The 15410-nt window shown below is 42.6% G+C and overlaps 1 protein-coding gene and 1 long non-coding RNA gene across 3 annotated transcripts; one reads left to right on the top strand and one right to left on the bottom strand.

Annotated features, from left to right (window-relative positions):
• The first annotated feature begins 191 nt into the window (after positions 1 to 191).
• Positions 192 to 10683, top strand: ids (iduronate 2-sulfatase). 2 transcript variants are annotated; one of them, XM_031749843.2, is made up of 13 exons: positions 192 to 418; positions 839 to 945; positions 1027 to 1204; positions 1315 to 1403; positions 2181 to 2381; positions 4356 to 4526; positions 4626 to 4752; positions 5317 to 5475; positions 5730 to 5836; positions 6993 to 7109; positions 7564 to 7674; positions 7876 to 8001; positions 8082 to 10683. In XM_031749843.2, the coding sequence occupies exons 1-13, from the start codon at positions 343 to 345 to the stop codon at positions 8160 to 8162; spliced, it is 1650 nt and encodes a 549-aa protein (XP_031605703.1). In that variant the 5' UTR covers positions 192 to 342; the 3' UTR covers positions 8163 to 10683. The 2 variants fall into 2 exon arrangements, with proteins under 2 accessions (XP_031605703.1, XP_031605701.1); XM_031749841.2 differs by having other exon boundaries at positions 809 to 945.
• On the bottom strand, positions 5846 to 13635 carry LOC120441196. Its single transcript, XR_005613870.1, has 3 exons — positions 13247 to 13635; positions 11058 to 11159; positions 5846 to 6678 (listed from the first exon to the last, which is right to left on the bottom strand). It is a non-coding gene; the product is annotated as an uncharacterized LOC120441196 (long non-coding RNA).
• Between the last annotated feature and the right edge of the window lie 1775 nt (positions 13636 to 15410).

Raw genomic sequence — 15410 nt, 5'->3', positions numbered from 1 at the left:
GTTACTAATTTGTTACAACGCAAAAGAGCCACATTACGGGACAACACACCTGCTCCAGCGTAATTTTCATTAGACTGCAGCTATCATCTCATTTTAATTAGACTGGGTGCTGGTATTCAGCGGGGCATTTAATATGATTGACACGTGACTGAACTCATCAAATGAGCTGCGGGCGCCGAGGCCGTAGCTGAACTAGCCAATGAAGAGTGACAGCTGGTTAATCAGGAAGTAATTAAATCACTCAAACGGGCACGCTGCTTTGTTTTGACGGGAGTGCGCAGTTTGAACAGCAGGAGGTTAACGTCAGGATCTCGCGCTACAGCCGTTTTTGGCTACTCTAAAATGGGCATATTTGTCCTGAAGTGGTTTTTCCTGCTGGTCCTTCACACGTCGACGTATCCTGCTGCCGCGCGAAGAGGTAGGTGGGGTTTGGACTTCAGGTGTAATTTGATTGCTGCTAGCAAAACTTCATAGACTTTGTAATGACTGTAACTTGGTTAACTTATATTGGCTGTAATGAGTGCTGAGCATTTATTGACTCAGTGACTGGTGCTAATGTTGGCTGTTAGTTTAATTTAATTTGCCACATGAATGGCGCTTTGTTTGGTATGTTTTACGCGTTCAGCTTATTTTCAGGTTCAGTTTTTAAGTTGCTGTTCTTGAATGTTTAAATGCGCTTACTTTAACTTAACCAGAATAATGGCACCCCCATTAGTGTGACTCTTTCCTGGAAACTGTGCCATAGCGCTCCGTGGCTGATTTGAGGGTGTGGGGAGAAAGTGCGTAATCTGTGGTTGTTTGCTTTCAGAGAGGAAAAATGTCCTTTTCATCATGGCAGATGACTTGCGGACATCTCTGGGGTGCTATGGGGATCCGGTGGCTAAATCGCCCAACATTGATCAGCTGGCATCCAGAGGCCAAGTCTTTCTCAATGCCTTTGCGCAGGTCCGTCGCATTGTTCGCGTTAGCTGTGGTGAATTGAACTGCATTGCTTAACCACACTGGATCTCTCTTTGCCTCTCTCAGCAAGCTGTGTGCGGTCCCAGTCGGGTATCCATGTTAACCAGTCGCAGACCAGACACAACCAGGCTCTATGACTTCAACTCCTACTGGAGAGTCCATTCTGGAAACTACACGACCCTGCCACAGTACTTTAAATCTCAAGGGTACTTCACTATGTCTGTGGGCAAGGTGTTTCACCCAGGTAGGTTTAACCAGGTGTATTTTGAATAGAAATCCACAAAGAACTGCACATGCACCACTTTCCAGTAGAATAAATGTGAAAATAATGGTTGTTTTTTTTTCACTCTGTAGGCATTGCCTCCAACAATACTGACGACTATCCTTACAGCTGGTCCATCCCAGCCTATCACCCACCTTCATTCACATATGAGAAACAAAAGGTACGACTTCCACCATGTTGATTATAAAAGGAGCCTTTTAAATGGGGAGCCTGTTTCTCAGTGTTAATGATCCTTTAGTGCACCGTGATTCATCACTGTTAGAGAGGTACCCCCTCAGGGAAAAATTCACCCGTGTCACTTTTATAAATGTCCTGTGCATTTGATGCATGTGCAGTGTAAAGTTTCCAGTGGTTTGATCTGTTCCAACCCTCACCTACAGCCATGAACTCTGGGTAATTGTCAACAGAACAGGGTTACGAATACAAGCTACCAACCAGTTACCTCATGGGCTACACATGCAGTGTCATGTCCCATTGTCTGGGACAGCTGGAGAAGTTTTAGCATTCCCAGCCGTGTTATTTACTTATTTTCTGTTGTCGACTAAAACCTGGCAATTTCTAAAGCCTGTGTTGAGCTCAGATCTTATTTCATCCATCTAACCAAAATTCCAGGAATCTAAATAAATTTAGAAAAAAGGGAACTGCGAGTATAAAGTGCTAACTCATTTCCTTATGACTCTTTCCTGTGGCAGAACTTTGATTCTGTTTATGACTGAAAACTGTTTTCAACAAAACCTCTAAACACATCATCTGCACTGGGTATCAAACTGCTTCCAGCAGCTAAAGAACTTGTACAGCTAAAGATGTTACTTGTGAACTGGTGGAAAGTACAGCAGAGCCCAAAGACATTGGTACATAAGAAAGTTGATTCTGGAATCTTTGTGGCTACAACACAACTTTAGATGTCGCATAATTTTCACACATAGTTTGTTTCCAGATGTGTAAAGGGGAGGATGGTAAACTCCACATCAACTTGCTATGTGCCGTGAATGTGACCGAGCAGCCTGGGGGAACCCTCCCTGACCTGGAGAGCACAGAGGAGGCGCTGAGGTTACTGAAAAGTCGAGTCAACGATGACGATCCTTTCTTCTTGGCTGTGGGTTTTCATAAGCCGCATATACCTTTTAGGATTCCTCAGGTTTGTCACTTATTATCCATACACTGTTTCTCTGGACTGCTTGAACTCTACTGTACATGTTGGTTAGCTACATCAATACGGTTATAAAGTATTGATAGGACTTCCAGTCAGTTGATACTTGCAGGTTTCACATAACTCAGTTTCTGACTTGAACTAAGAGTTTATAAGTCAGATATGAATCCATTTTATATTAAGCACTGAGGAGTAGAGCTGCACCATTATGGCCAACATGATTATCCCCATTACTTTGATCTATATTGAGAGCCTGAATATTTATTATGATGATTCTTTTATTTTTAGTGGCAAATATCGCTTTTACAATGTTGCTGTGCTGCATTCCTGCTAATGTGGAAATGCTAAATTCAGTCAATCGCTGAAGGAAAATATAAATAAAAATAATTGCACAAAGTGAAATAAACAGGTCACTGCTTTCATTTTTGCTCTGTGGTGCCGTCCTGGTGTTTAAACATGTTTCTAAATAAAGGTGCAAACGCACTCAGGCCGGGTGAAACAAATCTATTGTTCGGTAAGTTGACCATTTTCCCGAAGCCTTCAGATTCACCGTGTTTAGTGGATGTGATTGCGGTGATGACTTCAGTGGGTCTTTGTGAGGTCGATGGAGTAACATCAGACTTCACCCATAAGCAACCACTGCACTGGTGGCAGTTTGATTGGTGTTTGTTGCTCTGTGTTGCAGATGCAACTCTGCAGCCTTCTTTACATGTGATTTGTTGTTGGTTAGTAACGCTCACCCTAAATCTGAAGTATTTCCAAACAGTGGATAATGAGCCGCTGTGTGCAAGAATAGTGCCCGTCAGTAAACTCACTGAATGATGCGGTTTGATTGAAAGGCTCATTGTCCTTATAAAAACATGCACAATCGTGTCAACTTTAATGTCAAGGATCAGATTTGAGTCTTTGCCTACAGTCCACGGGTAAAACTGCAGTTCACTGAGCCTGAAGGTGATGCATCGGCTCAGGAGAAGCATGAAGCATGCCTGGTGTTTTTGACATTCACGTGGTTGTGCACCATGAATTCCCCCTCGAGGGTCAGGCTGTCAACACAGAATTCTGATCTAAGCCGTCAAAGGGAAAACGTTTGGTGCAGACGACCTGAACTGTAGCAAGCTGCTGTTCAAACAAAGGAGCTCGCTGCTGTCCTTGACACAGTGAAGGAGCACGTCACAAATGTGTTAGATATGGTCTGCAGCAGCAGGAGAGCTGGGAGTGCTGTATAGCTGCTCAGATGATAACCCTGAAGAAGATAAAAGGGACATCGGAAGCATTTTGAATAAGTGTGGAGCTTTTTTGATCGCACTTTGTATCATTATTGTAGCTCTAACTTTGAATGAATGAGCTGACCAAGATCAACATGATGATGTAGTGAACCTCGACTCAGCCAATTGTCAGAGCAGTGTTTTGAACAAGATACTAGTAATTTTATTTGTTGCTTAATATTTTATTACTCTAATACTTACTAAGGGTTGGAGTTTTGTAAGACCTGACTACTGAAAGCATTCAGGTGAATATTTCACTCATACTGACTGATTTATGAGCCAAGTTTGCACAGTCCTGGACTGAACACTACAAGTCTGACTGGCAGCACTGAACACAAACACAACTGCCGATGGAATCTGGGTTATTCGCACCACAAACAGTAACTCACTGATGGTATACTCTATGTAATTCAGTTAGTCCTCAGCCCCTCAGTGAACAGCCTGTCCTTACCACAAAGGTGGCTCAGTGTGTGAAGAGGTAAGAGTTCTGCTGCTTAACAGTAATCTTCATTTGGACAAAAGAAGCCAATAAGAATATTAAAAACAATAAAGTACAACTGTAACCAATATAAACCAGTGAGATCGATGTCTTGTGGTGGGTCAAAGGGCAGGGAGTGTAAATTTGTTGAGACGAGTTTTAAAAAGAGGAATACGTCTAGACCAGAATCGGAAATAATTCTGAGATTTTTTTCCACAGGAATACCTGACCCTGTATCCTCTAGACCAAATGACTCTGGCCTCCGACCCAGATATCCCTGAACGCCTTCCCACTGTGGCCTACAACCCCTGGACAGATGTAAGGATGAGAGAGGATGTGCAAAAACTCAACATTAGCTTCCCCTACGGATCTATACCAAAAGACTTCCAGGTATGAACCAGCTGCTCTCAGCACCTCCAGTTTGGTTACCGTGGTTGTTCTTCCTGAAGCGAGCAGCAACACTGTAGTGTTTTATATCCTGTGTTCCAGCTGCGTATCCGTCAGCACTACTATGCTGCAGTGTCATATATGGATGCTCAAGTTGGGCGGCTGCTCAGTGCACTGGAAGATCTGGGGCTGGCAGACAACACTATGGTGGTGTTCACCTCTGATCATGGTGAGGAGACGCGTAGCTGGATGAGATGTAGGCAGCTAATGTTAATCAGGTTTTTTTTTTTTTTTCTTTTTTTCTTTTTAAGCATTTAGAAAAATAAGTTGCTAAAAGATCTTTTATCAGGTGTGGTTTATATTATTTATATGGTTTGTCATGTTTATCTTGCACCACCAGATGGCACTGTTGTAACAGCAAATTGTGCCATGATTTGTTCCCATAAGTTTTGTTTTTTTTTTTTTTTCCTACTCTCTCTACCCTCAGCTCTTTCTCTGCACCACTTACCTTTTTTGTTTTTTGTTTTTCAGCTTTGTGACTGGAAAACTCTGTTCTCTTTTAATGTCTCATTCAGTGGAGAGCACTAGACTGAATCCTCTGTGTGACTGTTTGATGAATCACTGCGTAAAGCCCAGTCAAATGCCATCATTTTCATGACTGGGACAAACATCAGTCAAATGTGTTGCCTTAAATGAAAAGTATTATTTGTATGACTGAGACTGATCAATTTCTTTGTCTCCTGTTTGCCCGAGTCTTAATGAACTGTGTTCTACTGGATTTCTGTTGCTGCAGGTTGGTCACTGGGTGAGCATGGTGAATGGGCTAAATACTCGAATTTTGATGTCGCAACACGCGTACCTCTGATCTTCTTTGTTCCTGGTGGCAATGAAGCCGGTACATCAACCTTCCCATTTATAGATGTCTTAAGGGAATCTGTGCACAGCATCAAAAGTAAGACTCCCCAAAAAGCATTTAATAATATGCTTGTTTAACATTAATAAAGTCTTTGATTTCCATATAGATCTTCAAAATGATTTACACAGGGATACACTTTGATATTTTGCCTCCAGAGAGCTTTTACTTCAAATGCAAGTGATGCAATAATCATGAAATTTAAGTGGAGGATGTTTAGTAAATGGTAGTGGAGAGCTTGACTGGCTTCATTTTTAAGACGTCTGTAATTGGGTGACTTTTATCTGTCTTAGGTGGCAAAGTTAGAAGTAGGCTGGTGGAGCTGGTGGATGTCTTTCCTACTGTGTCCTACCTGGCCGGCCTCAAAGTTCCCGTGCAGTGCCCTGACATTTCTTTCCAGGTATCAGGATATGAACATCAATCCATGTGTCTAATCATAAGAACAAATTGTAATCGGTCTACAGCTTTGACCTGATTACCTGCAAAACGGATGATATTCCCATCAGCCTCGAAGACCAGTGTGCTCGGGACAGCACCTTTGTGCTGTCAATCAGACTTTAGTTGGATATGAGCGCCTGAGCGGGGAATAAGTGTTCGTGTCAAGCTAGATTTTTCTTCAAAGTAGAGAATACCACAGCTGGTAGAAGTTATTAATGCCTATAAGTCTTTTAAAAAAACTGAGGTTTATTAAAAATGAAAGTAAATTGATACGGTGAATGTCTGCTAATGCTAACATGTTACTATTGTCACAGTAAGCGTGGCTGTAATCAGACAAACCTCTGCATCACTGCTGGTTTAGAAGCTCTCAGAACTGTTTTCTCCAGGTTTCATCTTTTCTAGTTGCAGCAGCTCCCTCTGTGTCATCTGTAAATCTGTGCTTCTGCATTCATATCACTGAAAAGGCCTCAGATTTTTCTCGCCATTGTTGTTGCGCACTGCAAAAGTGACAGCGTTCCCACTCCCAGGCTGTACAGTTCGTCGGCACATATGCGAAACGGCTGAACTGGTTCACACGAGTCCATTAGCAGCCTCTCACTACGAACACGCCGGACTACTACAATCGGCTTTCATTGATCTTCAGACTGTGTTCATACTACACTCTCTGCCTAACGAGACCAGAAGAGAACTCCATCCATCTATCTTCTTAACTGCTTATCCATGCAGGGTTGCAGAAGGCTGGAGGTTCTCGGAGCTGACAGGGTGTGCCCGATCGTTTGGATAGGACGCCGTTCCATCTGGACTCTAACACAGAGAGACAGATAATCAGGCAGCCAATTAAGAACCATCAGTGGGCCTAACATGCTCGTCTAAAGAGCGTGGGGAAAGCAGAGCACCTTCTAGGGACCTTCTAGTGGTGAAGCAGCTCTTTGCCTCCCACCGTACCTGAACTAATATCTGCAGCTTAAAGCATCATGTCATTACGATCGGAGTTCAAATGTCGTTGCGTTAATATGATAGTAAACCGAATGAAGCCCAAAGATAGCAGGCATGAATGTGATCCAATTACCCCTGACATCTATTCCCTTCACCTGTTTAGCCCGTTTTCTTGCCTTCAGGTGGAGTTGTGCACTGAAGGAGAAAACCGTGCCTACGCTGCTCCACAAGGGCAAAGCGAGAGGACTCCAGAAGATGTAGCTTTCAGCCAATATCCTCGCCCTGCTGATACACCACAGGTAGGTAGTTTGTTTCAAAAAAAAGAAAGCAGATCTAAAAGCTCTCATTAGCTGGCTAAGGTTAACTCATTAGTTTTGTATCAGTGTGGAAGTAATTGCAGAGCAGAAGGCAGGCATGTTATTAATACAGACGTGTCTTGATGGTGCTTTTAATAAGTTGATTATGAATTTGCAGTTAAATGTCTGAATTTGCAGAGGTCAGCCGTGTGTGTATGGGGGTGTGGGTGTGTGGGTGTGGGTGTGGGTGGTACTGGAGCTGCCACCATCAAGCACAGTCGTTGTATTAAAGTATCCAGGCCAGTGCTGCTCCTGCTGTAGGTTAATCTCTGTATGCAGGAGTTTGGCAGTCTGTCTGCAGCTGGCTCGCAGTTTGAGCTGGCAGCTGCAGATCTGACAGCGCTGCATGACATTTCTCCAGCTCAAAGATGCTTTAAACTCCAAATTCTCCCCTTAGGAGAACTCTGACCTTCCTGACCTCAAAGACATAAAGATCATGGGTTACTCTCTGCGCACCTGGGACTACAGGTACACTCTGTGGCTGGGCTTCAATCCCAAAACATTTCAGGTAGGTGACCACAAACTCGACCCGCATAACGGTCGTCTTCCTTTCATCAGCATCGGTCTCTTTATTCTCCCCTGAGTGAGCGCGTTAGGCTCAGCCTGGGAGTTGAATGTGATGGATGCATCCATCTTGTCTCACAATATGTTGGAGACGGAGCGAAGCAGATTAAATTTGTCTGTATCATCCATCCCGCTCTCCATCCAGGTGAATGTGTCTGACGTCCATGCTGGGGAGTTGTACATGTCAGCAGACGACCCCGGTCAGGACAAGAACATCTTCAATAACTCTGATTACAGTGAGATAATGAGGAAGACTGCCAGCCTTCCTCAGGTAAGTTGGAATTCATTTTATAGACTTTTCTCCTCTTAGACATGCATTCACTCACTTCCTGACCCGTGGTTGCCGTCCAGACTGTTGGCTTGCAGATGAGAATGAAGCTGCAGTTCCACTACCTCACAGCGGGGATGAAAACGAGCAGAGGGAAGGCATGAGGACGGGAACGAAGCACAACAGATGGGGACGAGTAAAAAAGGACAATGGATGAGTGAAAGGGGAAAAGAGGCTTGAACATGAATCGTATTATGTGCTGTCCATGTAATTTGTGTGCACTATGTTCTTCAGGCTGATGTTTGTGCTTGAGAACTCATTGGTAGGCAGATCTCATGCTTTGACTTAGACAACATTTCAGAGTGGAGTCCATGTTTAGCAGAATAGTTTGACGCTAACAAAAGGAAACGCGCCTGTGTGCAGAAACTTGTAATTCATTCATCTTCCTTCTGTTAAACAGCTCCTCGTCTCTTCACATCAGCCATTCATGTCTGTGTGAACTGAAGGTTTGGTTTATTTGGAGGAAGAGGCACGCTAACATGAGCACTACTGCGGTTAAAGAAACCTTTGCCTTTTGTTTGGAGGTTAGATAAAGATGTTGGTGCCATGCCGATATAAAAACAACACCTTTAACTCCTTGATGTAACCCTTAAATGTCTTTTACAAACTGAGTGGTTTGTCATATTTCAGGGCTGCTTGTAGAACAAATGACTGAGTTTGCATCAGAAGCTGGTGATTGTCATCAAACCAAAACCCGTCATTGAGGGTAGAGGGGAGGTTGTTGATGTCTTCTTTAAGGGGGAAGGGTTTTAAAGCCAGCTTATTTTCTAATTTTGCTTGATCACTGCACAATATAACTGGCAAGGTTATTTACTGGAAAAGCGATACTTTATTTTAACCAAGCTCACCATATTTGTATTTGTGTTACCAGTTAACCCCAGAGCTGGCTTGGTTAGTAAGGTACATCCTTACATGAGTCACTGACACATGTGTGGTTGGAGGAAAACTGGGCTTAGAACAAAATGTACTCAGTGGAGAAATGAACATTTGAGTCAAAGCTGCAATTTGAAGCCTTAATAAAATGTCATCGTGTGAGTCACGTTAAGATTGAACCACCATACTGTGGGCAGAAGCAGGGACACTGGTTAAAGACAAACCTTTTTTCTTTTTTGGTATCAGGGTGTGAACATGGTTTTTTTTTTCTTATTTAAAGTTGGGCATTTTAACACGGGAATCTGTGGGAACAGACGCAACCTTTGGAGCCGGCTACAAGAGAAAGTGCAGTTTTGGTTTCTGCTTGTTTGCTTCATTTCCCCCCCATACAGCTGTGTAGAGTTTTGTAGAGGAAGTGTAACCTTCGGAGCTCAAGCTGACTTGTAGTCACCATACTAACAGTGTCCAGGCTCTTCAAACTCTATTTTCCCTGAAAAAACAAAAGCAAACCCATCATTCCTTTAACACATCCCATTAAACCCACAGGTGTCTGTGCCGCTGGACCACTGACAGGTTTCTGTGGAAATCTACACCTCAGACTAGATAAACGTGGCATCTAGAAGTCTTTTCATTGAAAGGAATATTGAGGAAACTTGCAGAACTCCTTTAATGCTGACACCCATGTTTGTCTTCAGTGTACTGGTAAACTGCTTTAAGGGGAAGTCTCTCAGAATAGCAGCCGATAGGGACTTTTGTACTGTAGTGTTAAACAATATGACATTTCTATTTGCACTTGATGTTACTTGCAGCTATTTGCCGCCCCCCCCCCGTAAACAGTCAGTTCAGATCAATTCAGAGACCTGGAATGAAGGGAGTAAAAGCCACCCATAATTAAATGCAAATGAAACAGACTGTAGCTACATTTACTGTGGTTCCAGTGCGTGAACACTCGGTGCCGTGATAATTTAGAAGAAAGCAATTTCAGCTTGAACTTCAGGTCCAACAATGAATGGAAGGGATTTGCTCTGTCAACTTTTATTGTTGGCTGCACCGGCGTCATGTTAATGAGATCTAAATGAATCTTTTATCGTCAGCCGGCTTCTGACAGGAGTGAGGATGTGGAAGAAATCTTAAGGTGGACTTGCAGTGGTTCGTCTATCCTGGTTTCCTGTGTGCTGTAACACACCAAATCTCAGGAACAGTAATAATCTGTCAGTGCAGACTCTGACTATAGAAAATGATCATTTGCATTAGAGCATCCTGAAGAGCTCTTTCTGACGGGGGGGCACAGAATTAATCAAATATCAGGTTTTGCAACAACACACAGTGTGTATATTTGTCTATTTTGATTATTAAACATAAGAATAAAAAATTGTTGTGCGTGAGCATTAAAAGTTTGTGATCACAGCTCCTGTGTGTGTTTGTCCTGCAGAAACACTTTGCTGCCTGTCCACGCGCCCCGCTGCTCTGTTGTAATGCGTTTTGTGTTCACCCACAGCAGAAGTGTAAAGCTGCAGGGTAGTGAAGCAGCTCCTCGGGGACCTCACCAGTCTATTCTGTGTGCTCGCTCTCCTCTTTACACAATGAACGCCTGCTCTCTGGCACTGGGTTGTTTTTTTGTTGTTGTTTTTTTTTTTTTTTGGCTTGAGCCGAACATCTGCTAATTTGTGTGTGATGCCACCGAGTCGATCTGTCTGCGTGACACAAACGGTTAAAAGCCTTGTAATTGTGTTTTGAGATATCGAGTAAATTCAGTCCCAGACTTTTTTTTTCCCCCTGCCGTTTTCAATTTTCAAGCAATCATGCAGAACAATTTGTGGAACTCTGTTTGAAGTGAAGTCTGTACACTACAAATGAAAATCCCCCAAAAAATCTGCAAAGAAGACCAGGAAGGCTCTTCACATGTATCCCCAGCCAATTTCACACATCCTCTGATCATTTCCACTCCTCTTTTCATTTCATTTACTTCTCTTCATACCTGGTGAGTGTATAAATTTTTTTTTTTTTTTTTTTTTTCCCCCATTACATGTATGATGCCTGTTCCCACACAGCAATCGGGGCATGACACGAGCTCCATCTGATCACCTGTTGAATGTTGGTTAATTGTTGCACTCTAAACAGCTTACCTTTGTTTCCCGTATCAATGAATCTGATTTTTAGCTGCCGGTGCCTCGCTCTGCAGCAGCTCACTATCCACTCTCCACTATGACGGGGTTCATGCTCATACTCTGAAAATAAGAATTGGGTGTGAGTGAGTGAGAGCAGCTCCTCCACTCTTTGTATTCATCACAGCTCATATTTCTGCCTCAGCGGTTTTATCAGATCAATATTTATCATCACAAGCAGTGATCTCTGACCACTATCAAATTGATCTAATGGCAATTACACTACTGTTTACCTGGTGCTTTGTTTTGGTATTTTTCCTCTACCTCTCCCGCTGCCCTCTTTTCCTCTCACTCCATCTTACCTGCTCCTTCTCTCCAATCCACTCAGTCTTTGTCTCGCTCTCATCGTCTATCATTATGTTTCATACGCTGGTAATCGCATTACCGCTACGGGCTCGTATTTTGGCAGGTCACACTGCCTTTCTGTTAACGGTGGCGACATACACAATTACATTAGAGCGAGGGAGAGGGTGTGCACACGTGCAGAAAGCGCTTAGCTCAGCTGCATTAAGACAAGAGTTCGTCTCAAGGGTGTGTGAATGAATCCAGGAACAGTAAACAAACTGTACTGTACTCCATCTCCCAATTACTTGATGAAGTGGACCTGAAGAGTACTTTGTCAGAGGAGCTGTTTTTCAGAACTGCCTGCTAATTAGCTGCTCTGCTGCTGCATGCAATACTGCAACTAAAACTAACTGCAGAGTCACATGTTGGTCCTTTAGTGGTCAGTACCACTGCTAATGACCTGTCATCTGTACAGTAAAGCCATTAAATACATGGAAAAGAAAAAACAGCAAAATGTTTTGGCTCTGTTCATATCGACGATTAATTTGAAATAAATCACAACACCCTTTGTGCCACTTTAAGTAATATGTTTGATGTTGGATTGTTTGGTGTTTTAACACTTAAAAGGTGCTGTATGTGTTAGTGTGTATTTATATCTTCCAACAAATTTATGCATTCTCCTGTGCTTAGAATTTGTCCATTTAAAAATACACAGGAGCAGGTGCCAGTTTCTGGTGGCCGCCACACTGCGCCGCCATCTTGAATACAATGGCTGAGAAAGACGTCGCCTAATTGCATTTTATACAGTAATCTAGAGAATGACCACATCTGTAGCGTGGCTCATAAGTTACTTTTACATCAAAGATCACAAATAGCTCAATACTCTGCTATAACCAGAGATGGGCAGTAACGCGTTACTGTAATCAGATTACCTTTTTCAAGTAACGAGTAATGTAAGGGATTACTATTGCAAAAGAAGTAATTAGATTACTGTTACTTTAAACTTCAACTCTGAGCGAACAGCGAGCACGCTGCCACGGGAATGTGACATTCACAGAGAAACCCCCGGATCCCCCCACTGACATGGCCGCTGTGGGCAAACCTCCACCCGCCCCACTCCTGCTAAACAGGTGACAATAGATTTAAGAGCAACAGGACTCAGTGCTGCTCAATCTGTCATTTTATTTATTTTCTGCTGTGTTTTAATTGCATCTATTTGAAAGAGTGTAAACACAAAACATTTTATTTTATATGCTGGAATACGCAGACAATAGGTTTTTATGTTAAAACAAATTTCGGTAAGTCAAAGACTGTTACGTGTAATTTAATTTTTGCTTGATACAATGTGCATAAAGTTAAAAGATTAAAACTAAAAACTTTTTATAAAGAGACTTTTCCATTTGATTCAGTTTTATATGATGGGTTATGTATAAAAACAGAATTGGGCTGAAAGGTCTATTACTTTATTATGTATTCAGGTTGTGTATCATGTTTTTGAAAACTAATTAATTCTGAAAATAAGTAATCAGTAAAGTAATGGGATTACTTTTTTGGAGCAGTAATCAGTAATTAGTTACTAATTATTTTTTTTCAAATAACTTGACTAACACTGGCTATAACACAGAAGCGTGTGTAAATAGCAGCTAGCTATAAGCTAATGCTATGCTAGGCTAAAGTGTCCTAAAATCTTTCATGTCCCCTCTGATAAACAGCGTCATTACATTCTCACATTGTATGAGAGTTTGTTCACTAAGTGTAAAACAGTGTTAGATGCACTTCAAAGACTGTTGGCTTAGAGAAGCTCATAAAAACTAACGCAGATAGAAACAGCAGCGCCTACTGACAAGATATCGGCAACAACTCACCTCAGTATCATCAGAAAGAAGTGAAGAAGCTTTGTCGACTCATCGACTTTTATCGGCGTCTTTTTTACAGCCTGGTCCAGAGTAAAGAGAGGTGGACACAGTGTTTAACTGAGGTAAACAGCAGACTGACGGACTAACGGAGTTATTTGTCCTACAGCGGCCACCGTAGCTAGGATTACACACTTGAATTGGGAGGAGTAAGAAAACAGAATTCAGGTAACAACAAACTGCAAAAAAAACTGCAGTTTTTGGCCATCTTGCATTAGGCTAATTTTTCAGCCCTGTTGAGCAAGCTAAAGCTTGCACCAGGATAACTAAACAGGGCTGCGCTAAGTTTTAAATATGGCAGGGTTTAGATAGACCAGCGGTCCCCAACCCCTGGGCCATGAACCGAAGTCGTTTGGTACCGGGCTGGAAGAATTGAGGTTTGGGTGTGAAATTTATGGTTTTCAGGGTTTTTAAAGTTTTTTGTTTTGTTTTGTTTTTTTAATCATTTTTATCGCTAACTCTGTTTCCTTGGGTCTTTTCCCTGTGTGTGTTTTTTTTGGTACCGGTACTTGTTTTATTTTGTTGTATTTATCCGCAACACCTTAAAGGCTACTACTTCCCCTTCTCTGTTTGTATTTCAGGGTTTACAACATTTCTAACATGCAATGTGAGACTTTAACCGGTTTTCCAAAGGTCGTTTTGGACCAGAGTAAGTGAACAGTTACAATGTAACGAACACTTTCACCAAGGAAACTGGGGTCTGCAGGACAAGCACTTTAAGTTCAATTCAATTCAATTCACTTTTATTTATACAGCGCCAAATCACAACAAAAGTCGCCTCAAGGCGCTTTATATTGTACAGTATACTCTATAATAACAGATACAGAGAAAAACCCAACAATCATATGACCCCCTATGAGCAAGCACTTTGGCGACAGTGGGAAGGAAAAACTCCCTTTTAACAGGAAGAAACCTCCGGCAGAACCAGGCTCAGGGAGGGGCGACCAGTTGGGGGTGAGAGAAGGAAGACAGGATGAAAGACATGCTGTGGAAGAGAGAGAGAGACTAATAACAGATATGATTCGATGCAGAGAGGTCTGTTAACACATAGTGAGTGAGAAAGGTGACTGGAAAGGAAAACTCAATGCATCATGGGAATCCCCGGCAGCCTACGTCTATTGCAGCATAACTAAGGGAGGATTCAGGGTCACCTGGTCCAGCCCTAACTATATGCTTTAGCAAAAAGGAAAGTTTCAAGCCTAATCTTGAAAGTAGAGATAGTGTCTGTCTCCTGAATCCAAACTGGAAGCTGGTTCCACAGAAGAGGGGCCTGAAAACTGAAGGCTCTGCCTCCCATTCTACTTTTAAATACTCTAGGAACAACAAGTAGACCTGCAGAGCGAGAGCGATAGGGATGGGTATCGAAACCCGGTTCTTGTTGAGAACCGGTTCCCACTGTTTCAATTCCTTGGAATCGTTTGCCATTTTTGCAAACGATTCCCTTATCGATTCCAGTTGCCCCGAATGACGTCACCACGTTGCGGAGCATCGGAGGGTACCTGGCAGGAAACACGGCGCCTGAGCGGCTCAAACGCTTAAAAGTTTGTTTATACTTTACGAGAACGGATTGTCATCCGTTCAGGGCAACTTGCAATACTTGCAAAGTAGATATTTCATTAAGGGAGGAAACACTACGAATATGCAAAAGCATTCGCTCACAAAACCGCTCTGGACTCGTGAATCTCAACCCAGCAGCAGCAGCGGTAACGTTTGCACGTCATCTCCCGTTAATGCGGCAGGTAAATAATCAACTAACAGTGCATATTATGTTAGCGCGATCTGCCTTATTACAAAACCTGCCATTGTGCATTTAGGTGACCATGATGAGACAGACAGACAGAGTCTGGCTGGCGCTCGCTGGCAGTTGTCGCTGCAGTCTACCGATAGCGTCTCTTTTCTGGCCCGCATGTCACCGAGCAGTGACTAGTTTGTGGTCAAAACCTTGCAGCCATTTGCCACAGCAGATGGTAAGTGAATGTGTTTAATTGTAGGCAGGGACATTACTGGATATTCTTGTGTAATTGCTACAGAATAATTTATGTTATACTTTGTTATTGCTACAGAAGAATATTTATTTTATTATTTTACGTTTACAATTTTCCCCGGGGACCCTGTG

This window comes from Oreochromis aureus, linkage group 2 (assembly GCF_013358895.1).
Source record: "Oreochromis aureus strain Israel breed Guangdong linkage group 2, ZZ_aureus, whole genome shotgun sequence".
In the NCBI taxonomy this organism is placed as follows: Eukaryota; Metazoa; Chordata; class Actinopteri; order Cichliformes; family Cichlidae; genus Oreochromis; species Oreochromis aureus.
Note: the sequence above shows the minus strand (reverse complement) of the source record. Positions and strands in the feature narration are given on the sequence as shown.

Coding starts and splice junctions, on each gene's coding strand:
- ids (XM_031749841.2), top strand. CDS start 343: ATGGGCATATTTGTCCTGAAGTGGTTTTTCCTGCTGGTCCTTCACACG. Junction 1,404..2,180: donor TCACATATGAGAAACAAAAG/GTACGACTTCCA, acceptor GTTTGTTTCCAG/ATGTGTAAAGGGGAGGATGG. Junction 4,527..4,625: donor CTATACCAAAAGACTTCCAG/GTATGAACCAGC, acceptor CCTGTGTTCCAG/CTGCGTATCCGTCAGCACTA.